At 45.7% G+C, this 24,520-nt stretch overlaps 1 protein-coding gene across 3 annotated transcripts in view; it reads right to left on the bottom strand.

Moving 5' to 3' along the window:
* The window catches only part of LOC138284990 (5-hydroxytryptamine receptor 3A-like), a 117,562-nt gene that overhangs the window by 59,390 nt on the left and 33,652 nt on the right, over positions 1-24,520 (bottom strand). For 2 of the 3 annotated variants that reach the window (XM_069224387.1, XM_069224388.1), the window contains one exon: positions 16,818-16,984. In XM_069224387.1, coding sequence (XP_069080488.1) covers positions 16,818-16,984 — 167 coding nt within the window. Of the gene's footprint in view, positions 1-16,817; positions 16,985-21,961; positions 22,524-24,520 lie in introns of those variants that run through there. The other variant, XM_069224389.1, reaches the window with a different exon arrangement.

The following is a 24,520-nucleotide window of genomic DNA, read 5'->3' as shown; positions in this document are numbered from 1 at the left end:
TAAAACCTAAAAATGCCCTTACCACTTTAAAACCCATACCCACCCTAAAACCTAAAAATACCCTTTCCATCCCCAAATCCCACACCCACCATAAAACCAAAAAATGCCCTCACTACTCCAAAACCCATACTCACCCTAAAACCTAAAAATACCCTTACAACCAAAAATCCCATACTCACCCTAAAACCAGAAAATATCCATACCACCCCAAAACCTATGCCCATCCTTAACCAAGAAATGCCCTTACCCCCCAAAACCCATACCCACCCTAAAACCTAAAAATGCCCTTTCCATCCCCAAAACCCATACCCACCCTAAATTCTAAAAATGCCCTTCCCACCCCAAAACCCATACCCACCCTAAACCAAAAAATGCCTTTACCACAGCAAAAGACACATACCCAACCTAAACAATAAAAATACTCTTACCACCCTAAGGGCCATTTGTATGAATACATTATCCCATTGACACAGAATGGGAAAAACCCTTTGCTACATCTGGCCCTAAATCTCATACCCACCCTAAAACCTAAAAATGCCCTTACCACCCCAAAACCCATACCCACCCTAAACCAAAAAATGCCCTTACCACTCCGAAACCCATACCCACCCTAAAACCTAAAAATACCCTTACCACCCTAAATCCCATCCTCATCCTGAAACCTAAAAATGCCCTTACTACCCCCAAAACCCACACTCATCCTAAAACCTAAAAATCACCTATATATATATAAATATATATATATGTGTGTGTGTGTGTGTGTATATATATATAAACAAATACTCAATACTTACCTGTACCTCCCTACAAAACCTTTACCAAGCATACCACATTACCATTCATGCCTTTACAAAATAAAAAAATAATACCTTTAAAACCTTTACTACACATATACCTTTACCACTCATGCCTTTAGAATGAAATTCGTTGTAAAGGCATGCGTGGTAAAGGTATATTCGTAGTAAAGGCATGCGTGCTAAAGGCATATTCGTAGTAATGGCATTGTTGTAAACAGTGTTTCCCAACAGCAAGTTGTAGGCATAGGCCAAGCTCCTCTATGTGCTTGATAGGCCACAATATGCCTCGTGGCAGACACTGCATGCGCTGCCTAGGCTCAACATAAAAAGAAGCATTAGAGTAAAAGCCCTAAAGGTCCTACAAAGAGAGAGGATAAGGATTAGTATGAGTTAGAATTACAGTTTGTGGAAAAAGATAGGATTACACCTAAAAGTTACGTTTAAGCGCAAGTTTAGGTTTAGGGCATAGGGGGTTATTACAACTTTGGAGGAGGTGTTAATCCGTCCCAAATGTGACGGATATACCACCAGCCGAACTACGGGTTCCATAGGATATAATGGACTCGTAATACGGCTGGTGGTATATCCGTCACTTTACCGTCACTTTTGGGACGGATTAACACCTCCTCCAAAGTTGTAATAACCCCCATAGTCTATGAGGAGGTTATGGGTTAGGAGAAATTCAAAAGACGTTGCTTTAAATATTTCACAGTGGTTTTTCCATAAGGACATCCTCTGTGAAGGTATTCTTTATCATGGCATGGATTCGGCATCTTTACCACTATGAGACACTCCCAAATCCAAAATCGGCCGCGAGACTCAGGCGTGCACCCTGTTTTATGAGTGCCTTGATGCCTCCAGCATAGCAGTAGACCGGGAGGCCAAAGCTCTGGATTAGCAGCACACGTGGCCGATCGTAGGTGTTTAAACAGGAAGGATATGTCTTGCACATGAGCCTATGCTACATATTGCGAGGTTCTGAGCCACCCATCATTCCTGGAAGCGACTCACAAACACTTTTGGAAATGTGGGACAAGATGGCCACAGCACACAGAATATATTGTCCAACAGTGTGGCAAGGATAAAAATCCCTGATGGTGTGTTGTCGGTTGGAGAAGTATGAGGTTGAAAAAAGTCTTAAGTCTTGTTTGTAGATGGTGTCTTTATTTGTAGGTGCAACACGTGTTTCGTCACACAGGTGACTTTATCAAGGCTGGGCCGTCCGGCCAGAATGGTAAGTAACGTGGGTGCCCGGTGATCAGCTAAGTGGGCTATAGAAAATGAAATTGATCTTTTTAGATTAGTAGACCTGTAAGTAATATGGCTGCCCATGTAGCAGCAGGTGAGTAATGTATTGGGCATGTATGGTGTGACAGGTATAGGAGACCATGATAAGCCTGGAGTCAAAACCTGTAAGAGCAGAGTAGAGAAGCGTGGCACGCAGTGTTAGGAGCGTATGATGGTCCATCACTTTACTTACCATTCTGGCCGGATGGCCCAGCCTTGATAAAGTCACCTGTGTGACGAAACACGTGTTGGCTGTATCTTGATGATGGCACTATGATTTCTAGCACCTACAAATAAAGACACCATCTACAAACAAGACTTAAGACTTTTTTCAACCTCATACTTACTCCAACCGACAACACACCATCAGGGATTTTTATCCTTGCCACACTGTTGGACAATATATTCTGTGTGCTGTGGCCATCTTGTCCCATTTTGTCCTTGGGTACTCCGGTACCCGTTCTGGTGCCTACTGGGTAGTAAGGCACTCGGCCAGGTTGCATCAGACGTTGCTTTAACTTATATACCTATTCAAGAAAAAATACTGCTTTACTGCCTAGAGGTGCGGCACCTTTCACCCTTACTACCCTTGTGTTTACTTTTGGAAATGTCACGGCTGTTGTGAATATCTAGCATACTCTTGTCATCAACATGCATGTCATTGAAAATGTTGCTCCCATACCCTTGTACATTTTCCATTGAAATTACTTGATTATTAAAATAGCACAAGCCCAGTACTGAATCAGTTCTTTTAACATATGGATTAGGATACCAGAAATACTTGCAACAAAAGTTATTTTTATCATATAGACCGACGTCACTATTGTGGCAGTAATATGTCCAATACAATTTTTTTTTCGTAAATTAATATTAAAGGTCAGAATAATAATAAAAATGCTTCACGTGTGTAAGGTAAAACTAATGAAGGAAACGGGGCGCAAGGTATGGAAATTTGAGCATAGATATGGCGACGTCGGAACAAAAAAGTACTTCAGAAGTTATCATCCAGTTGTGCAAAAATCTTTAAACATTTTAGTATTTTTTGCTATCTCATGAGGTACTTTCACAAAGCAAGTTATTGAAAAAAGATTCTCAATCCACACATCCATTAAACGCTTCCTTTTCAGCCTCTAATGTTGTATACCTTTCTCCTTAGAAAAATTACCAGTTTCAAAATCCACTAGTCAGTATTTTCTCTAAATACAATTCTTACCTCATCTTCTCCTACTGCCAGTTCAACTGTTTCCTTGGCCTCACTTAAAAAAACTGTCTTCCGAAGAGTACAATGCTTGTGTGACAAGGTGCTATTTCTTTTCTTACAATTCCGAAACATCTGACTTATCTATTGTATCTTAAACTACTGCTGGGATTTATAAACGAAAAATGAATACATTACTATAGAGATAAAAGCAAGATCACTGGAATTATGTGACAGAGTTGGCTAAATAATGCAGCAAGAAAATCCAAATAATGCAGCACATTTTCAAGCAGTATTCATACACTGTTTTGTCATTTTTACACGTTAACACTGTAAGGGGAAAGCTTTCAGCTCACTAATATCAGTTTAACGCCTAAACACAGCAATCAGCAACTGAAAGGTGCCTTGCCTCTACTCAAAGAAACGCCTGACACTCTACGGCAACACTTGTGAAAGCGTTTTTAGTAACTTTTGATCCATTTAAGCCAGAAAATCTTTTTTGTAAAAATCTGCAAATTAGGCAGATGATGGATTGTGTGGCAAGTGCAGTAAATCCATAATTATGTGGAAAATGTTGCTGCTGCAATATCACAAAATTCGAATGGCCATGGATTTCAACAAATAAGGCTATTTAGGACACATTTTCATTTTTATATGCTGTGTTATGTAACCTCGAATTACTAACCCATGTTTACCATGATAGATAGATACATTCTTTATTCGGTTAAAATACATAACCATAAAAGATTTAAAAACATGTAAAATCACATAAATACATTCAAAGCTAAGCATAAGGCACTTTAAGCCAAATATAATTTACAAACAATTAAAATATCAAGGTATTGCTAAAGCCATAAAATGATTGCAGTCCAAATACAAGCAAGGTTCACCTGACCTCCATGGGCCGGTATTATAGTCCAGCCCCTTGCAACTTATTAATTCAACTTAAAAAATGGCCATATGTACACAGGTGTGATGCTACCCCAACATAAGAAGAAACAACATTGCTGGCTTTACTTGCTTGAAATGGGCTGGCCTTAGTACAGGAACCAGAAACGTTCACCTGGAGATATTATATAAAGTGCAGAACAGTACTATATGGGTGATGGTCTGATGTGAAATATTATCACACACACGGACCTAAGGTACTATCAGCAGCCCAGCCTTTACTAAAGCTGATTAGTTGGAGGAAAGAATTCATCCTAAACCTAGTTAAGAGCTGTCGGTGGTAACCATTAGTAATCGCTTGCATTAACTGATTTTGTCAGATAATGTGCCTGGACAGCTGGTTTCTTCATTTCAACATCCTCCCTAACATCAGGAAGGCCCCGAAGGAAATTGTGTTTGACCCATGACAAGTCATCCTTAACAATCCCTTCTCGGTGGGTAAATAGGTGTGGGCGGCCCAAAGCTGCTAATTCAGACTTCATGTAGTTCAACCAGGGAACTGCTTTGGAGTTATCCAGAGAGAGGCAGTCCCTGACTATGTGACTATTAACTTCAGTCTCCCTCTTGCACCATTTCGAAAGCCAACATAGTGAAGGCCTTAGTTTAATCATGTTAGTGAGATATCATAGACCAAGTTACTCATGCCCCACAAACGAAGGTGTGCTTTGAGGTACCCCCAACACCCACCCAACAAACTTATTTTCCTCTAATTGGATGGGGTTACAGTCCTGGTATCCCCATGTATCACTACCATAACAAGTTGCAGAGACATATTTAGCTTTGTAGATGGTAATCAAGTCTTTTATGGGTTTCTTACCCACCCTTAAGCTAAAATCCAGTACCGAGCCACACAGTGTGGCTAGTATAAGCCTTTCTGAGAGGATACAAGGGCCGAAGGAAGACATCTCATCAAACAGAATACCCATCGAACTTGAGAGATCTTGGCATTAAGTCACAAATTACTTTTGGGTTTAGCTGATTTTGCCCCTGCAACCATCACAAAGGATTTTGTAGTGTTCACACAGAGATCCGACCCTCCATGAGCTCTACGTAAGAGTCAAGCGGTCATTAAAGGCCTAGTACCATCCTTTACATAAGGATGACCTTGTCTGGATATAAGAAAACAGGTAGTGCCTATGTACCCGCCTGGGGGGATCTCCTTGCACTCTCAACAAAGTAGCCTCTAACCCCTTGATAAACACAGTAAATTAAAAAGGGGCCAAAATGCATCCCTGTCTGACTCCTCTTATAATATGAAAATGTTTGGTACAGGCGTCATCCTCCCTAAATCTGACTGAGTCAGACATGTCCATATAGAGGTCTGCCAAAGAAGAGGCCAGATCCTCTTCCACCCCTAAAGACAAACAGCAATGACCACAACTTTGATTGATTCACCTGATCGAAGGTCAAGGAGAGGTCCATAAAACCCCAAAAAAGAGAACCCCCTTCTAGCCACTGTATATTTCTGAGTCAGAAGGTGTAAGTTTAGACATTGTTCGATAGTGCCCAAATGGGGCCTGAAACCATAATGGGCGACAATGATAATATTCTGCTCCACATCCAAATCCGACAATCAGTTAAGGACCACCTGCCCCAGGACCTTGACAGGAGTATCATCAATAAGTGATAAGGGCCTGTAACATTTAGGATCGCCTCAATTGCCTTTCTTGAAATGTTGTACAATGATGGATTTGGACCAGGAACTGGGGTGAACTGTTGACACTGAAGCATTTGAAATATTAGTCAACAGGGGTGCCCAAATAGATATGTCATTCTTAAATAGGTCAGCTGGAAGACCAGCTGGGCCAGAGGCCTTATTGCTGGTTAAGCGTCTAATGGCACAGGTAACTTCTGAAATGGAAAAGGTGAGGTCAGGGGCGCTCCACACATGTGGACCCATATGAGGGGCACAAACCTCTTTTATGCCGCTAAGGGTCAGACCTATCCTCGAAAGAATAAATCTGATAAAAATGCTCATACCATTTATCTTCAGGAACTACAGTAGCCAGACTTAACATAACATCCTCAGCAAGAAAAGGGTGGATTGAGGCTCTCCAGAATGCTACACAATTCTTTGATTCACTGGCAGAGACTACTTCTCCCAGGCATCATCCTGAAGGGATTCCTTTCTCTCCTTCGTGTAGTGAGTTCTTAGTTCCTAAATCTCCTCCCTATTTCTCGAGGATTGTTTAAGGGCTGATTTTAAAGCACATAGGCCCTCATTCCAACCCTGGCGGTCTCTGACCGCCAGGGCGGAGGGCAGCGGAAGCACCGCCAACAGGCTGGCGGTGCTTCCTGGGCTATTCTGACCGTGGCGGTAAAGCCGCGGTCAGAAAAGGGGAACCGGCGGTTTCCCGCCGGTTTTCCCCTGGCCCAGGGAATCCTCCATGGCGGCGCTGCTTGCAGCGCCGCCATGGGGATTCCGACCCCCTTCCCGCCAGCCTATTTCTGGCGGTTTTCACCGCCAGAACCAGGATAGCGGGAACGGGTGTCGTGGGGCCCCTGGGGGCTCCTGCACTGCCGATGCCACTGGCATGGGCAGTGCAGGGTCCCCCTAACAGGGCCCCATACAGATTTTCACAGTCTGCTTTGCAGACAGTGAAAATCGCGATGGGTGGCACTGCACCCGTCGCACCCCTGCAACTCCGCCGGCTCCATTCGGAGCCGGCTTCCTCGTTGCAGGGGCTTTCCGGCTGGGCCGGCGGGCGGCCTTTTGGCGGTCGCCCGCCGGCCCAGCGCGAAATCCAGAATGGCCGCCGCGGTCTCCTGACCGCGGAGCGGCCATTCGGCGGTAACCGCATGGTGGGCGACGACCGCCGCCCGCCGTGGTCAGAATGACCGCCATAGAGCTTTAGAGCATGCCAGGTTAAACAACTGGGGGCTATTCTGGATCAGAGGACTTTGGCAATGAACAGTAAGGGGAAGTCTCACCACTGCACAAAGAGCAGGAAAAGCAGTCAAGACCTCCTTTCCAAAGAGGTTAGGGTTAAAACAGCTTTCTAACTCAGGGCCCAGCTGACTAAACAAGGACCCACAGAATTTCTCCATGATTATTTTGGACCACTTCAAGCGTCTACCCTGACTCGAGGGAGTCAGATGTTAAGGTCGCTATGAGAGGGCACTGGTATTGGTATTTAACCATTAACACCAAGGGATTGTGATCACTACAATCCACCCATTTAATCTGATACCTCAACAAAGAGCTGAAAAGTCACAGAGAAATCAAGAAGCGATCCACAATGAATCCTGCCCTCTGCCTATATAGGTGGGGGGTGCCTGGGCACTCGGTATAATCAAATTCTGTGAATAAGTCAAAAGGTTCAACTCATCCTCTTGGGAAGAATGTTCAAAATAGGAACATGATGACTCATCACCTTCCAGAGGGTTCTGAACAACAAAGAAGGGTCTGGAACATGGATTAATATTGAAATCACCCATGACCAGAACCGAAACCTTGTTGTTCAAACCAGCTCCTGGAGATTTAAGGGAATTCTCAATTTTTTATATAGTGCTGCCTATGTCTGCGATAGGCTCAGAATAAGGGGAATAACCATTGGGGTTATAAGTATTCACAATTAGCATCAGAGATTTGTCCAGGAAAGTGAGTGATATGTCCTGTAGATAAGAACAGTTTGTCTCCACCTTAGTCATTACACAATTCAAAGCTAACGAGATTAGGATGTATAATTCTTCCTTGACTAACTCGACAGATTAAAGTATCGCTAGCCAAAAAAGTGGGCATAGTCATCAAAAAAGTGGGTGCCTTTAAGGCACCAAGGGGCATATTTATGAGCCCCTAGCGCCACCTTGCACCACATTTGTGGCAATTATTTCTATGCAAAGGTGGCGTTAAGATGGCATTTACCATGCACCATATTTACAAAGTTGTGCAATGCTTGCACATTGTGCCACCTTGTAAACCCCTGCACTACATTATGCCTCTGCCAGGCATAATGTATGCAAGGGGGCATTCCCCCGTTAGGGGCGGAGGTTGAAAAAATGGCGCAAGGAAATCTATGAGATTTCCTTGCACCATTTTTTTCAGCACTTTTAACGCCTGCTCAGAGCAGGCATTAAAAGGGGGCTTTCATTATTTTGAATGGGCCCCTATGTACTCTGGAGGAGTAGTGCCAACATTTTGGCGCTACTCCTGCAGAGTACATCAATAGCGTCACATAGAATGATGCTATTGCCCCCTACCCTGCTCCATGGTGTGCCATATTTTAAATATGGCGCACACATGTTGGGGATAGGGGGTGCTAAGGGGCACAGGGAACATGGTGCTGCACTTGGTGCAGCACCACTTTCCATAATCTTCCCCCGAGTTTCCTGAAATGCTAAAATATTAAACTAATTAATAAAATCGAACCAATTCCGATCTCTAACCTTAGCTTCCAACCCAGCAATATTCCAGGTAAGAAACTTCAACTGGTCTCTGCTATGTGGTACTGAAGGGCAGCCCTTCAGCTCCTCTACTGTCTCTTCTATATCAACCCCAAGATTCAAATGTGGTATTCAATCTACTTCCTCAAGGGTGTCAAGAATTTCAAACTTGTTAGAAGAGGTGGCAGGGACCATAAACCCTGAAGGTGGCTTGCAGTGCGCCCAGGATGAATCTTGAGAGGGACCACAAGTTTGGGGTCTGCGCCTCCATGAGATATGGGGAGCGGGATAAATGGGCTACTCACCACTGGGCTTGCCTTGTGTGTATTGGGATTGAGAGACCTGGCATACTTGAGAATGATGGGGACCATTTAGCCCAAGACAAAACCTCAGCTTATAAAAGAAGCCCAAGGGAAACAAACCAGGTCCTGATCTCTCTGGACCCTGGGTGAAAGCCCAAATTCTAGCAGCAACACATCTACTGTTAAAATTCACCACAACAGTGTCACCTTTAAACAACTTAGGGCCCCGATGAACCAACCCCACCCTACGAACCATATTTATCTGTGTGTAAATATTAACATGTGCTCCAACACTCATGGACAACCAATGGGACACTTAGGGGCATATTTATACTCTGTCTGTGCCGAATGTGCGTCAAAAATGTTGACGCACATTCAGCGCAAACCTTTCCCCATATTTATACAATGACGCACCGACCCCGCGAACGTCAAAATCCCTCTGTGTACGTCATTTTCTGGATGCGGGAAACCGCCTTGCGTTAATGACATGCAAGGTAGGCGTTCCCGTCCAAAATATTACTTTAAGGCATGTGCGCCTTATTTATACTCCTATGTCATTTTGACGCACAGGAGGGGGCGGGCCTTAAAAAATGGCGCACAGTCTGATGTGCACCGTTTTTTAACGCCTGGGTGAGGGCAGGCGTTAAGGGACATGTGGGCCCCCTTCCATGGTCTCTGACCATGGAAGCAGTCCACAGGCGCCCTCCCCTGCCCCAAGGGACACCCCCTGCCCCCTTGCCCACCCCTGGAGGACACCCATGGATGGGGGACCCATCCCAGGTAGGTACAGGTAAGTTGGGGTAAGTATAATTTTTTTTTTTTTTAAGTGGCATAGAGGGGGCTAACTAGCCCCCCCCCTACATGCCACTGTGCCCAGTGGCCATGCCCAGGGGACAGAAGTCCCTTGGGCATGGCCATTGGGCAAGGGGCATGACTCCTGTACTTGCTAAGACAGGAGTAATTTCAATGGGGGTTGTGCCTCAAAAAATGGCGCAAGTCCAGTTTGAGCCATGGTTTTTGACTCAAACCTGACTTGCACCATTTTTTGATGCACAACCCCCATTTTTCCCTACGCCGGCGCTGCCAGGTTTGAGTAATTTATTTTTACTCTGACCAGCCCGCAGCGCCGGCTAACGTCAATCCTTAAATAAGGCACCCGCCTGGTGCGTAGGAATGGCGTTAGACGGCTGTAAAACAAAATTACGCAAATCAGCGCCGGCGCTGGTTTGCGTCAAAAAGTATAAATATGGGCCTTAATTCTTAAGTTGTGGGAAACTGTCATGCAAGTTCGCTCTAAGTGGGGGAACAACCCCTAACACAACCATGTATGGGGTGCAGTTGGAAGGATGATCTAAGAAATCATTCATGGTGGGGGGTGGAATCCCAGAAATGAGACTCCAACAAGTATAAGGATTGGACTCCATTGGGGGCCTCAGTATAAGTATGCATGACACTGGTCATTCTAGGAGTCTCTACCTGAGAGTGCGGGGTAACGGTAAAGTTGTCCATACTAGGTTGCTCGCTATTAGTGTTCATGCCTTGTTGAAAACACCGTTGCTTTGTAGATGGGAGGGATAAAGCTGGCTCTGTGGCAGCCGTCTGTGTATAACTAGTAGCCACACCAGTAGGAAAAGACAAATAATTCTCACTGACATGGCTAGTCCGCCCTTCAGCCACAGGGCCGTGAAAAGGATGGAGTATTAACACCAGGGGGGTTAAAGCAGGGCTCTCTTTCCCTTAGTTTACCCATTAAATCGTTATTAATCCCAATAAGGTCCAGCACCCATTGTGTTCAGGACAAGACTACCTCTTTAACAATATTGATTTCAATACTAAGCTGTAAAACCATGTTCCTAATGTCACCCATGCAACTGACGCCATTGGGAGCCCGGTCCAGGACACTTTTCTGCTGGGCACTAAGACTTGGCAGGTCAATGTGAGCAGACCCCTGATGTGATGAGGTTGAGGATAAAACCATGGTGCCTTAGTCAGATTCCACCACCCCTTTGGATGAGCCAATGGTAATAGTGGGGGAGAGTGGAGCTGACATTGAGGAAATGTCTGAAAAGCCCATCAGTTTCTCCACATTAATTGCCGGCCCAGTGGGGGCTACGTCACAACAGCAGGTACCTGCCGTGGGGCCCTGCCCCTTGTAAAACTTTGTGATCTTATTATTCACTCTCCTGGGTGTAGGTGTGGCTGCCATCAGTCTCCCACTTCTAAGCATGTCTTCAATCTCAACTATCAACTCATCAATTACTTGAAGGGTGCAGTTCTCCACAGTGTGGAGCCTAGCAGAGTTAGGGTCCTTCTGTGCCCCCACAGGGTGATCAGATACCTTCCATTTTTCCATATCAGTTAGAAGTTAAGATTAGTTGGGGTCAAAAATGAAAGTCACAGCAGAGAACAGAGGATTCACACGTAGACTCACGCCACCACTCCAGTCAGTCAATGAAAAGCTCTGGGTTCTCAACAACCTTACAAGTGAGCCCAAAATGAAAAAAGGAGAACCATGAACACAGGGGTGACCCTGCCCTACCTCTTCCTGGGTTTGACAGGTGCACGATGGGCCCGTTCTTGGCCCAAGCTTCACAACGGCAAGGCCTTCAAGCATCCCATGGTGCGGGACAACAAAATGCACCTTGTAGCGCTATGTGGGGTCTCAGTTGCTAGCAATCGTTGGAAATCATGAGTTGAAGCACAGGGTCGCCTTCAGGGGCCTTGGGAATGTCTGACTTGCAGTCCCGCCAAAAAGTTCCTCCTGTGCTCTGGGACAACAAAGTGCACTTTATAGCACTATATAGCATCTGAGCTGCTGGCAGTCACTGCCAATCATGGGCTGGAGCACAGGGCCGCCTACAGAGACCCTTGGAATGTTGGGACTTTTAGTCCTGCCAGAAAGTTCCTCCCAGGCTGTGGGACAACAAAGTCCATTTTATAGCACTATGCAGGGTCTCAGCTCCTGGCAATCACTGGCAATTATGGGCTGGAGCACAGGGGTGCCTCTAGGGGCCCTGGAAATGTTGGGACTTGCAGTCCCACCGAAAATGTACCATGTGTCAAACGTGTGAATTGAAGATTATAACCAGTGACCTATCATTGCTCCTTTGGTCCACTTGGATGACGTCCCACCACTCTATACAAAGAGTTTTCTTTCTCTGACCTTTTCCTTTTAATGTAGTATCCCTTGGTAGCTCGGGCCATAATTGTTACTCCTTTCTAGTGATCTCTAAGGACCACTCCAGAGCTGCTATCCATGTAGGAGCCCTACAGAGACCATTTGTGCACTTTAGCCCCTATTTACCTTCCATAACAAAGCTCTATTTATTTTTGTTCTGTGATGTGAAAGACTGACATTAACCCAAAGTGCAGGGTCTTTCTCTCCACATAGCGGCCCCAGCTACTAAAAAATGGCTCACATACATGTTTTGTTCCACGATGATTGGATCCATGCCAGATTTTAAGGATTTTCACTTGAGGTCAATTTAAATAGAATCGTATGCCTATTCAATGGGTGTCCACAATATCTGGTATGGATCTGACTTTTGTGATTCTACCATCCTGATTAAACCCTAGCCATTGATGTCTGGAAACCTGCTTCAGGGTGCTTGAAAAGCAGGTGAAAATGGTAGTACAGTATTGATTATATAAATATATCCAGTCACAATTTGCTTTTTATTTCAAGGGCTACCCAATAAATGGCTTGTTTACTCATCACTACGTGTTTATTTGGTTGACTCGAGGAGCCTGAAAATCGGAGTTTGCCCTGTCAGGATTTGAACCTTGTCCATTTCGTTGTATTCTGAAAACTTCATCAGATAATTAGGCACTGTTGGACCTGGTCCTTTTTGCAGGGTTATCCCCAGACTGTTTGCTTTCTTCATCCTATTTTGTATGACCTGTTTGTGTTGGCTTTAGGACTCTTGGCACTTTACCACTGCTAACCAGTGCTAAAGTGCATATGCCTCTGTCTAAATTGTATTAGTGATTGGTTTCTCCATGATTGGCATATCTGATTTACTAGTAAATCCCTAGTAAAGTGCACTATGTGTGCCCAAGGCCTGTAAATCAAATGCTACTAGTGGGCCTGCAGCACTGATTGGGCCACCCACATGAGTAGCCCTGTAAACATGTCTCAGACCTGCCACTGCAGTTAAACTGCCATTTCGACCTGGTAAGTGTACTCACTTGCCAGGCCCAAACTTTCTCTTTTACTACATGTAAGTCATCCCTAAAGTACACCCTAGTCAGCCCTATTGTCAGGTTGCAGTGTAGTTAAAAGGTAGGGCATGTAGTGGTGTGTTTTACATGTCCTGGTATTGAAATACTGCTAAATTTGCTTTTCACAATTGCAAGTCCTATCTCTCCACAAGGGTAACATAGGGAATGCCTTGAAATATCTTGTAATTGTAATTTTCCATTGGGAGCACATAGAGATGTGGAGTTTGGGGTCTCTGAACACACAATTTAAAAATACAACTTTTGGTGAAATTGGTTTTTGAAGTGTAAGTTTGAAAATGTCACTTTTAGAACATGGGCATTTTCTTGCTTAACCATTCTGTGCCTCTGCCTGTCTGCTGAATACAGGTCTGGGTCAGGATGACAGTTGGCTGTTTGTGTACTCACTCTAGACAGTCACAGAAAGGGAGTTGAGGTGTGCCCTGCATATCATGGTGGCCCATCACCGGGCTGATGGGTCTTCCTGAGCTAGAGTGGTGGGGGAAGCTGACATTTGCACCTGAATAGGGTTGTGCCTGTCTGCACGCAAAGTTGTCTCCAACCCTCTGGAGTGAGTCTGGGGCCAGGGCAGGAAATGGCAGGGCCTTGTGCACTACAAAGACTTTTCTTTGAAGTTTGCCTGCTTCATAGACAGAAATGGGTATAAGTACTGGACCTCTGACACCACAAAGTTGGAACACTTGTGGACTGAGGACATTCTGCCAGGAAGAAAAGCTGGATGCTGTAGGAGGGACCGCCACTCTGCCTGCTGTTGTTTGGTTTGCTGGCCTGCTGCTTGCTGCTTCTGTCTCGGGAGTGAAAGGACTGGACCTTTCTGTCTACATCCTGCTTTCCAAGGTTACCCAAGAGCTTGAACTGAGCTTGCCACCTGTTAAGAAGTCTCAGGGACATCAAAGACTTCATCTGCCAGTGCCTGGGCTTTTCTGCTGAGAGTCCTGACTTGTCAAGTGTTCCCAACTCCAGTTCCTGGGCCCTGGAAATGTAAGCTGGTGACCTGAAGGGGAAAATCCACGCACCAACACGCAGTGACATGAAAATCGACGTTGCTCCTTTCCCCCTGCTGGAGAATCAACTATTTCACCACGGTTCCATCAATACAGAGTGTCTGGATTTTCCACGCATTGTCCCCGGGGCCTCAATTTGTCATTGATCCCCCAATGCAGTAAGGAACCAAGGCTACGTATCCGGAAATCAACACATCGCCTTTCCTGCGAGGAAAGAATTGATGCATCTCCTCCTCTGCACAGTAAGGAACTGGTGCATCGCTTTGCTTTTCCTGTGCCTCACCTCCCCTGTGGCTCACATCATCTTTGTTTTTGATGCATGCCAGGTACTCTGTACTAAAGAGAAACATCCATTGATTCCTATGGATTAAGGCTTGCTTAAACTTTTAAAAAGTGATATCTTGACTTGTGTATGTTGGAATTTTGCCGTTTTAGTCTTGTTTTTCTCCGATACATACTGGCTATTGTTCTAAACTGGTGTGGAGTACTTCTGTGATGCTTTTACTGTGTTACTGTGTGTGTGTGTGTGTGTGTGTGTCTGTGTCTGTGTGTGTGTGAGTGTGTATATATATACAAATACTTTACACATTGCCTCTCAGGTAAGCCCGAGTTCTTGTGCAAGTTACCAAGGGGGTGAGCAGGGGTTATCTTAGCTGTGTGACTCCCTTACCCTGACTAGAGTGAGAGTCCCTACTTAGGATGCAAACCACTGTCAACTAGAGATCCCCTTTCTAACAGGCACACTGAGTTTTATTATCACCTTTGTTACAGTTAAACTATGGTATGCAATCAAGGGTTAAAATATAAACGGGTTCTTTTTCTGGTGGAGGTGGACTTAGGAGGGAAGTGGACTTTGACAGATAAAAATTCCTGAGAGTAGTAACTTTTGGGGTTGAATCGCAAACATTTTGACTGGTACTACTGCATGTCCTTGGTCATAAGTAAGGTAGTGCTTGGTGTTAATGCTGTTATCATCATATTATGAAAGTTGATTTGTGGAGGTGGTAATTCATGGCAAGACAATTGGTGCATATTTGTGGTACTGTCTTTTGAAGTGGTAGTGATGTGTTGTATTTTGTGCTGTTGTGTTTTTGTGCTGCTTTATTGCACTGTGTAATTGATGTGATGCAATGTGATTGTTAAGTTGCAAACTGGTTTGTCTGTTTCATTGTGTTGTGCTCCATTGTTTTATTTGCATTGTTATTTTGCTCTGTGTTGTGTTATTGTGTTGTGATCTGTTATTTGCTTTACAGATGTCAACAAACGCTCTTACAATTGTAGCCAAAAGCAGCACTTTCCTGTGACAGTCAACCTTTTACCGCTGTGTAAGGAGAGTAAATGGTGCTGCTCCCACTGTTCCTCTATTAAAGCCGCCAGTCAGTCCATGGCTGTGGCATCGACTGGTCTTAACTTAGCACACCAAGTTCTTAATATATGTGATAGGACTCATTGGATTGGGTTTCTATAATATGACTGAGTAACCACAGAGTGTATAATATGTGGAGAATAGCCTGGGCCACATCCATCACAACATTTTTAATTTGTCTGTTTTTTTTCTGTCAGGAAACAAATATATGCAATTTATCCTTAGCCTCGACCCAAAAGGGACAGTCAGATAAAAACTGAAAGGTACCCAATCCAATCACTTAATTTGCCAAGAAAGCGTGATCAGCTGACTTACCCCATCAAAATGTAAAATAGGGACCTCCTGGTTGCAAACAAATCTCTTCAGGTGTGCCTTAACCCAGTGAGTTGTCTGGCTCTTTGTGCTGTGGTCCCAGACCATAATAGTGAGCTTAACACAGTGGGTCTCTTCAAACTCTAGCAGGCCTATATTTATACTATTTTAGCGCCGCATTTGCGTCATTTTGTGACGCAAAAGTGGCGCAAACTTACAAAATACCATTATATTTTGTAGGTTTGCGCTGCTTTTGTGTCAAACAAAAAAAGTATAAATATAAATATGGCCCTAGGTTTGTTCAATTGTTCAATGGCCTGGCTGTTCGCATTCCAAACAGTTTGAGGAGTTGAAATCGCAACACTCAGGCCATGGCAGAACGAATAGTGACGGTGGAATTTGGTAAGTAAAGTTGTGACCCAGGAAGGTGAATAAATATCAAATGTGAAGCAGTTGTGGTTGTACCAAGACCCAAGGATCCGACGAGCATTCTGCACTCCAGCATTACCTGTATGAAAGTACCGAATCAGGTAAATGGTGAGGGGGTGTGAGACGTCGTAATCTTGTTTGCATTACCCCTGGCATCAGTGGTACACCACTCAATTTAAGAGGGAAGGCGGTATATCTCAGGTAGATCAGGACACGGCAGTCCTGCTTTTGTCAGCAATGTGTGATATTGCCTTATTATTTACATACATATTTTGACGTGTTCTGCAAATGGGTGTGATTAAACCACCCGAGTCCTGTTCTTTGGGCCACCTTCTGCTGTAGGCTTCACATATATGTGCAATGCGCTTTCTCATTTTCACCTACTGCCTAAGCACAGAGGTGTTTGATGGCCAATATGGCATGTGCAGTGGGCTCGAGCGCCCTGTCTGACCCTTTTCTGAGACTGTTATGATATTAATTACACAAAAGATACAAAAGGCGCAAATTGAGCACTTGTCCACGTGCCCGAGTGAAAGATGGGGAAGGGCTTACCACGTCGAGGATGGAGTAGACCATGACGTCGATGGACACGTCCGTCGCCTGCTTCCAGTCACGGACCGGGCGCACGCTCTTCTGGTAGCCGTCCATCAGGTGGTCGAACAGACGGGTCAGAGTTGGCTTGCTGCAGCTTGCAGAAGAGTTTTGTGTTTTACATGTTTCTGCAAACAACAAAGAAGAAAACCGGTACCGTTTCCGTTTACAGTCATTTGCGTTTCCGGGATCGGTAAACTGAATTTATGGACTGTCTCGTATTTTTATGGGTGCCTAGAGCGGCTACACTTAATATGAGGGTCGTGGGGAGTATAACAAAGGTTTTTCAGGCCTTCAATTTAGCAGGGTTTGATTTCCAAAGTCATCAATACTACTGACTTCAGTTAATATGCTCAAATGTTCAGTGTTGTAAACATAAATCCACTTTTAAGATTGATAAAACATTTCTGTTGCCCTTGTAAAAATATCTACTCTTACATACATGCACGAGTAAGCAAACTTGCTCCCATAGGTGGGAAGTGGTCGTGTACTACTGGAGTGTCCTGAGGATTTTTTGCTCACTAACAGACATATGTGTTTGCAAATGCGTAAAGATTAGGGGACTGGGAATAAGTTAGATTCCCAAAATTGATGAAGACGTAGGTGTATCAACTGTGAAAAATATTTTGGAGAAAAACAGAAAAAATAGAAAGTTAATTGTCCTTGCATGATTATATACACATATGATCATGCAAATATGGAAGTCACAAAACTACACGAGCAGTCCTGGGATCCTGGGAAAACTGGGAGAGTTTCAGCATTTTAGGGACAATCCTAGAAAGCTATGTCCAGTGCCTCCTGATGAGCCAGTGGTGGCAGATGGGGCAAACCAGCACCTATGTTTGGGGACCGGCACATATTTTTTCTTTCACGAAGTGCAAGCGAATCAAAAACACACAAACGGGAAAAAAGAAGGAAGAGAAAGAATATAAAAACGTGACAACAAGAGAAAGTAGAAACTTGCATGAGTGAGCTACAGGGGCAAGGTGCGGCCGGTGGGAGATTAGGAAGCAAGACGTGGAATCAAGATTAGACAGCCTTGGTAGTCAGCATGCCAATATTTAGTAGTGGCTTCTGAGCAAAGATTTGGGCCCAGCACGTATTATTTTACCAATTAAAGGGTGGCTATGCCTATTGCAAAAAAGTGGAAAAGTATTCTAGGCATAGACATAAACCTACAGGAGTATATTTCGGAAGTTATTTTGAGCCTCTTCATTCCCACTTCTGCTGCTAACTCTGCGTCTTCTGCTCCTTTTGTCCACCTGCCTCACATCCTCAAGGGTAAACGTCTGGATAAGTATTCAGATGGGAGATAAAAGACACCTGCTATATTCTGTTTCTCTTTTCCTATTTGTCTGTCCCTCTATCATTCTATATTTCTGCATTTATCTATCTATGGATCTATCTACCTATCTTCCAATCTCTTTCCCTCACCTTTCAGTTTCTTTCCTTCCCTCCTGCCATTTTTGTCTTCTCTTTCAACCTCACCCCTTTGTCTTTATCAATGTTGTATTCTATCTCACTCTTTTACTCTACATTTCTTTCTACATCTCTTCCCCTTTCCTTTCCGTTTCCCTTCCTCACACCTTTCTCTTGTCTACACCCCTCCCCCTTTCCTTTTCCCTTCTCTTCTCTTCTCTTCTCCTATCACTCCTTCACTCATCACTCTCTTTTTCTATGGTCCGCTTTCTTGCTGTCGCTCATCACACAGCACTCAGTCTTTCTCATATCCACTTTATCTCGCTCCATTTCGCTCTCTCACTCCCTCTTTCCAGTGCTAGGCTGGCTACCAAGCTCACCTTTGCATAATAATATAAAATTATTTTATGCAGCTCTGAAGGACTTCAGTTGAGCCCCCCCTCCCCACAATATACAGCTAATATTATTTAAAATCATTAAAGACTTGACTGACCTTCTATCTCATCACCCTTCTGCCACATCATGTTGAGAACTCTGCAATCCACTTAACAACATTTTATCTGATGAAAACAAAAACAAGAACTATCAAAGCTCTTTATTTTCCTTCTTCCCTTTCCATTAAGGATCCCACCCTTGTTAGATTCTTTTATTTTCTTCCTACGTCCATTTACGCAGTGTTGGTGGGTTATCTATGTTTGAATCTAGATCAGTAATAGAAACCTGCACCCATTTATTCTCTCTAATCCCCTCTCAAGTGCACGCATCCCTTGCAATATGCTCCCTAACAGATTCAGCCATTGGCATAAATCATTGTTGGAGGCTGGCCCTCTATGCAGTGCGCAAAACCAAGCACACTATGCAGAGAGTTCAGACAACCACAGTTGGTTTCCTGAGGTAAAAATTAGACCATCTAATGCTCCAGTTTTTAAGGTAGCTGGTCGAGCAGTTAGGCTAATCCAGGAGATGTGCTAAGTATTTGCTGTACTCACAAATCCAATCCTGCACCACACACACTCAATGATTATCTCTAGACCAGAATTTATAAAAAATACTTCAGACTTTTACATACATTTTAAGACCAATATCTTTAGAATAAGTTAAGTGCTTTTCAAGTTGTGTCTTTTTGAAGTTTTAATAAAGTTAGTCTTTCTGTGCGTAATTATGCACCACTGGAATCAATAGGCAGTCACTTTTAAAAATGCATTAAAAATCGCACAGTTGAGTTACCAGTCTCTTCTTGTGCAGGGTGGTCACAACAGTCGGTGGGTACCTCGTGCCAGCTGGAGAGCCTCAGGCGACTCCCGGTTCCGGCAAGAGCAGCGTTTGAAAGGTTCTTGGCACAGGCACAGGGCCACCTGGATGAGCCACTTAGAAAAGGATCTGGTTTGCAGATTTAAAGTTGGTGCCTGGGGGTCCCCCTGAGCTGTTGAGGCACCAAGGGGTTGGGAAACTGGGGCACACAGCAGATCCCACAATGTAAGACCCAGGGCGGCTAGGTGCAGGGCGTTTTGGTGGTCTTGGATGCTGTGCGCAACAGAGTCCACTGGAGCCGGAGGTGAGTCTCTTTACGGGAGGCTTCTGGAACAACGGGGGCACTTTGGTCAGAGGTCCAGGGTGTTCCTGAAGTCACTTGACTGGGGCTTCCTCCTGATCCTTTTTCAGCTCTGGGGGAGCTGGTTTTCTGCTGGTCTGATATCAGCTGACCAGTACCCAGGGTATTGCAGTAACCCGGCCACTAGAGGGTGCAATGCCACCAAACTTGGCACAAATGCAGGACACATCCGGGTGGTCAACAATGTGTCATCGAGTCCAGCTGCGACTTCCAGTCACGGAGATATCAGCGATTTAGTGAAATGACCCTGTTGGTCCTTTGCAGGTTTCTTGATTTTATTGAGTGGTGCCTCATCTCAGGAGGGAGATTTAGGCTATGTGTGAAGCCTGGAGGTCCTCTGGGGCTTTTGAGGTTGGTCCAGTGGTCAATTCCTCTGCAGTGGCGATTGTTGGGACTCTGGTGCAGCAAGCAGGGGTCTTGGAACCTCTACTGGTGCAGCAGGTCCTCGGTTCTCGTCCTGGCGGGTTCTTTGGTGCTGTCTTCTTTCTTCCTGTTCAATCTAAATTCTTGGTCTAGGAGAGCTCACTAAATAGTGAATTTAGTGGGCGTTTTAGGGGGGAACCTGGTAGTGTCCTTTGGGGCACTTACCCTTTGGTGGCTACACCCACTACAGTGACCACTTCCTGTGGGAATAGTCACTTCCCTAAACCTGATTGGCTATTTTCTTCCATTCCAAGATGGAGAAAAATGAGATAGAAGGTCCACTTCGCATGCAAGCGCTTAGGGGTGGTGCATGATCAGTGAGGCCACTCCGCCTACCCTTTGTCTGGTTTCCCGCCTTTGCTCCCACCCAAAGTGAGGGTTTGCAAGGGGGGAAGCCCTCAGCTGCTAGCAGCAGGCCTGTGGCCTTGAGTTTCAGGGGCTGTAGCCCTTTGAAGCTCACCACCAGGGTGTTGCCAGACCTGAGGGAGGGGGTGGTAGCGCCACCACCCAGGAAGGACATTGTCTTACAAACCAGAGAGCCATGGCTACCCCCCAGGTTTGTATATTGGCCCTTTGGAGTGGCAGGCTGGATGGAACCAGTCAGCAACTATGCCAGTTAGGGTTAGCTTTTGCAGGGGGCACCTCTGGGGGTGGGGGCTGGGTACATTTAGGGTTAAATTCAACACTGGTACCAGTTTGGATTTATTATTCTGAGTTGTTTGATACCAAACAACCCAGGGTGCAGAGTAGCCATCATGTAGCTGGGAAACTCGTGTTTGACCGGTGTCCAGTACATATATGTAAAATGGCTGCTCTGTTAACTCACTATGTCTTGTGTTTTTCAAGTACACAGTGGGGGCATATTGCTCATGTAGCTATGCCCTCACACATAATATGGTGCACCCAGCCTTTGGGGCTGGAAGGCCTGCCAGAGTGGTGACTTACACATAATATATGCAGTGTAGCGTGGACAGGGCACACAGAGAGTGTGCCATGTTGAGTTTGTCTTTTTAGGGTTAGGGTTTTAGGGTTGCCCCAGTACACTCAGCCTTCAATATCAGTGCTGGGCGCATCTGGGTGCAGGGTCCTTGGGGGTGGTACAATCAGTGCTTCTGCCCCCAAGGGTCTACTCTTAATATTTCCTGCCCTGGGTACTAGGGTACCCATTTACTGGGGACTTATAGGGGTATTTAAGTGTGCATATGTTAGAAATGGGGTCCTTGGTTGACAGTCAGGTTGCCCCCTGTTCAAGCAAAGACCCTCACTCTAGTCAGGGTAAAAGAGAATCACCCTCAGCTAACCCCTGCTTACCCCCTTGGTAGCTTGGCAGAGCAGTAGGCTTAACCTCAGAGTGCTAGGCGTAAAGTATTTGTACCAACACACACAGTAACTTAATGAAAACACTACAAAATGACACAACACAGGTTTAGAAAAATAGTTAATATTTATCTAAACAAAACAAGACCAAAACGACAAAAAACCGACATACACAAGTCAAGTTATGAATTTTTAAAGATTAAACTCAAAAATAGCGCTTAGAAACAAAAATGCTTCAATGAGATGTTAACACGGCGTCGTGACTGAGTCGTTCCCAACAAGCCGACACCAGCGGCGCCGGACACGGAGTCGTGTAGACCCCCAAGTACAGTACCTTTGGTGAAGAGTGAAAACAAGCCGAGGCGCGAAGTCAGGAATCGCGGCGTCTGTGCGAAACGTTGAATCCGTGCACTTCAAGCGGCGTCGGTCACGACGTGGTGCGGCGACTTCCACGGAGTCGCGGACTTCAGCGGCGCGGCTGCGGCGACGGGCCTGCGAAGAGTGTCGCGTTCCAGCGAAGGTCACGGCGTCAGGTGCAGGCGGCGTTACTGGATTCAGCAGCGGCGTCGGTCCGGAGTCGTCCGAAGTCGATTTCCTTGGATTCCACCAGCTTTCCTTTCAAGGGCCCAGGGACTGGATAGGGCACCACTTGTCAGAACAGGAGTCTCTCCAGAGACTCCAGGTGCTGGCAGAGAGAAGTCTTTGCTGTCCCTGAGACTTCAAACAACAGGAGGCAAGCTCTAACTCAAGCCCTTGGAGATTTCTTCACAAGATGGAAGGCACACAAAGTCCAGTCTTTGCCCTCTTACTCTGGCAGAAGCAGCACTGCAGGAAAGCTCCACAAAGCACAGTCACAGGCAGGGCAGCACGTCTTCCTCAGCTATCAGCTCTTCTCCAGGCAGAGGTTCCTCTTGGTTCCAGAAGTGTTTCTAAAGTCTGTAGATTTGGGTGCCCTTCTTATACCCATTTTAGTCTTTGAAGTCACCTTTCTTCAAAGGGGACTCACACCTACTTGTGAAATCCTGCCTTGCCCAGGCAAGGCCTCAGACACACACCAGGGGGTTGGAGCCGGCATTGTTAGAGGCAGGCACAGTCCTTTCAGATGAGAGTGACCACTCCACCCCTCCCTCCTAGCAGAGATGGCTAATCAGGAAATGCAGGTTACACCCCAGCTCCCTTTGTGTCACTGTCTGGTGTGAGGTGAAAAACAACCCAACTGTCAAACTGACCCAGACAGGGAATCCACAAACAAGGCAGAGTCACAGAATGGTTTAAGCAAGAAAATGCTCACTTTCTAAAAGTGGCATTTTCAAACGCACAATCTTAAAATCAACATTACTAAAAGATGTATTTTTAAATTGTGAGTTCAGGGACCCCAAACTCCACATGTCCATCTACTCTCTAGGGGAATCTACGCTTTAATCATATTTAAAGGTAGCCCCCATATTATCCTATGAGAGAGACAGTCCTTGCAACAGTGAAAAACGAATTTAGCAGTATTTCACTGTCAGGACATATAAACCACATTACTATATGTCCTACCTTATCCATGCACTGCACCCTGCCCTTGGGGCTACCTAGGGCCTACCTTAGGGGTGCCTTACATGTAAGAAAAGGGAAGGTTTAGGCCTGGCAAGTGGGTACACTTGGCAAGTCGAATTTACAGTGTAAAAATACACACACAGACACTGCAGTGGCAGGTCTGAGACATGATTACAGAGCTACTTATGTGGGTGGCACAACCAGTGCTGCAGGCCCACTAGTAGCATTTGATTTACAGGCCCTGGCACCTCTAGTGCACCTTACTAGGGACTTACTAGTAAATCAAATATGCCAATCATGGATAAACCAATCACATACAATTTCACACAGAGAGCATATGCACTTTAGCACTGGTTAGCAGTGGGAAAGTGCTCAGAGTTCAAAAGCCAACAGCGACAGGTCAGAAAAAAATAGGAGGCAGGAGGCAAAAAGACTGGGGATGACCCTGCATAAGCAAAAGTCCAACACGACCCCCTACCAGCCTAAAGCCAGGGGAGAACAATCAATACCTTGATGTACTTCCCTGATTGGGGCGATAGAACAAGGAGACAGGCCCCCAACAGCAGGGGCATGTTCCAGTTCTACGCCTTCCTGACTCCAGTTGGATCCCTCTGTCCATACTCTCAGGGCCCACTAAGCTAACCCAGGGGGAACCCTTCTCCACATCTACAGACACCATCTGTGCAGCACCTAACTTTACTTTGCTCACAGATGAATTGCAATGGGCAGATAGTACCACCAGGGCCAACACAGTGGTGTTGCCCACTCCACCCCCGGGGTGTGACTCTCGTCCCCCCCCCAGGGGCAACTCTGTCCACCAGGACAGCAAGCCACAGTGACCCCTGACAACTGTCAGGGATGAGAGCCCGACCTCAGGCCTCTCTAACCACTGTGACTGTGGAGAGTGGGGGGCGGTAGCCCCAGGTGCCTGGCACCCTTTGACCACTCTCTCTTCCACCAGGTCAGGGATGACACCATGAACCTGGCCTTCCAATCCAGGGTCTGTACCCTTAGATTGCACTGGGGCCAGGGGTGAGGCTCTTTCTCCCCTGTCCCTACTCTCAGGGTTATGCACCCCCCCCCAGGGAGAGTACCCCTTGAAGTCACACCAGGGGGGGGTGATTGGGCAAACCGCCCACCCCTTCAGGTCAGGGTTTACCCCCTGCACCTGATCCTCCAGTCCAGGGTCTGTACCCACAGACTGGACCACTGCCTGGCAACCCAGGACTTCCTGGGGGGCATACCTACCCCCCACCAGGTCAGAGTTTACCCTCTGAACCTGGTCATCCAACCCAGGGTCACCACCCTGCGGTTGAACCACTGCCTGGCGCACCAGGACTTCCTTGGGAGC

Source organism: Pleurodeles waltl, chromosome 3_1 (assembly GCF_031143425.1).
Source record: "Pleurodeles waltl isolate 20211129_DDA chromosome 3_1, aPleWal1.hap1.20221129, whole genome shotgun sequence".
NCBI classification, from domain to species: domain Eukaryota; kingdom Metazoa; phylum Chordata; class Amphibia; order Caudata; family Salamandridae; genus Pleurodeles; species Pleurodeles waltl.
Note: the sequence above shows the minus strand (reverse complement) of the source record. Positions and strands in the feature narration are given on the sequence as shown.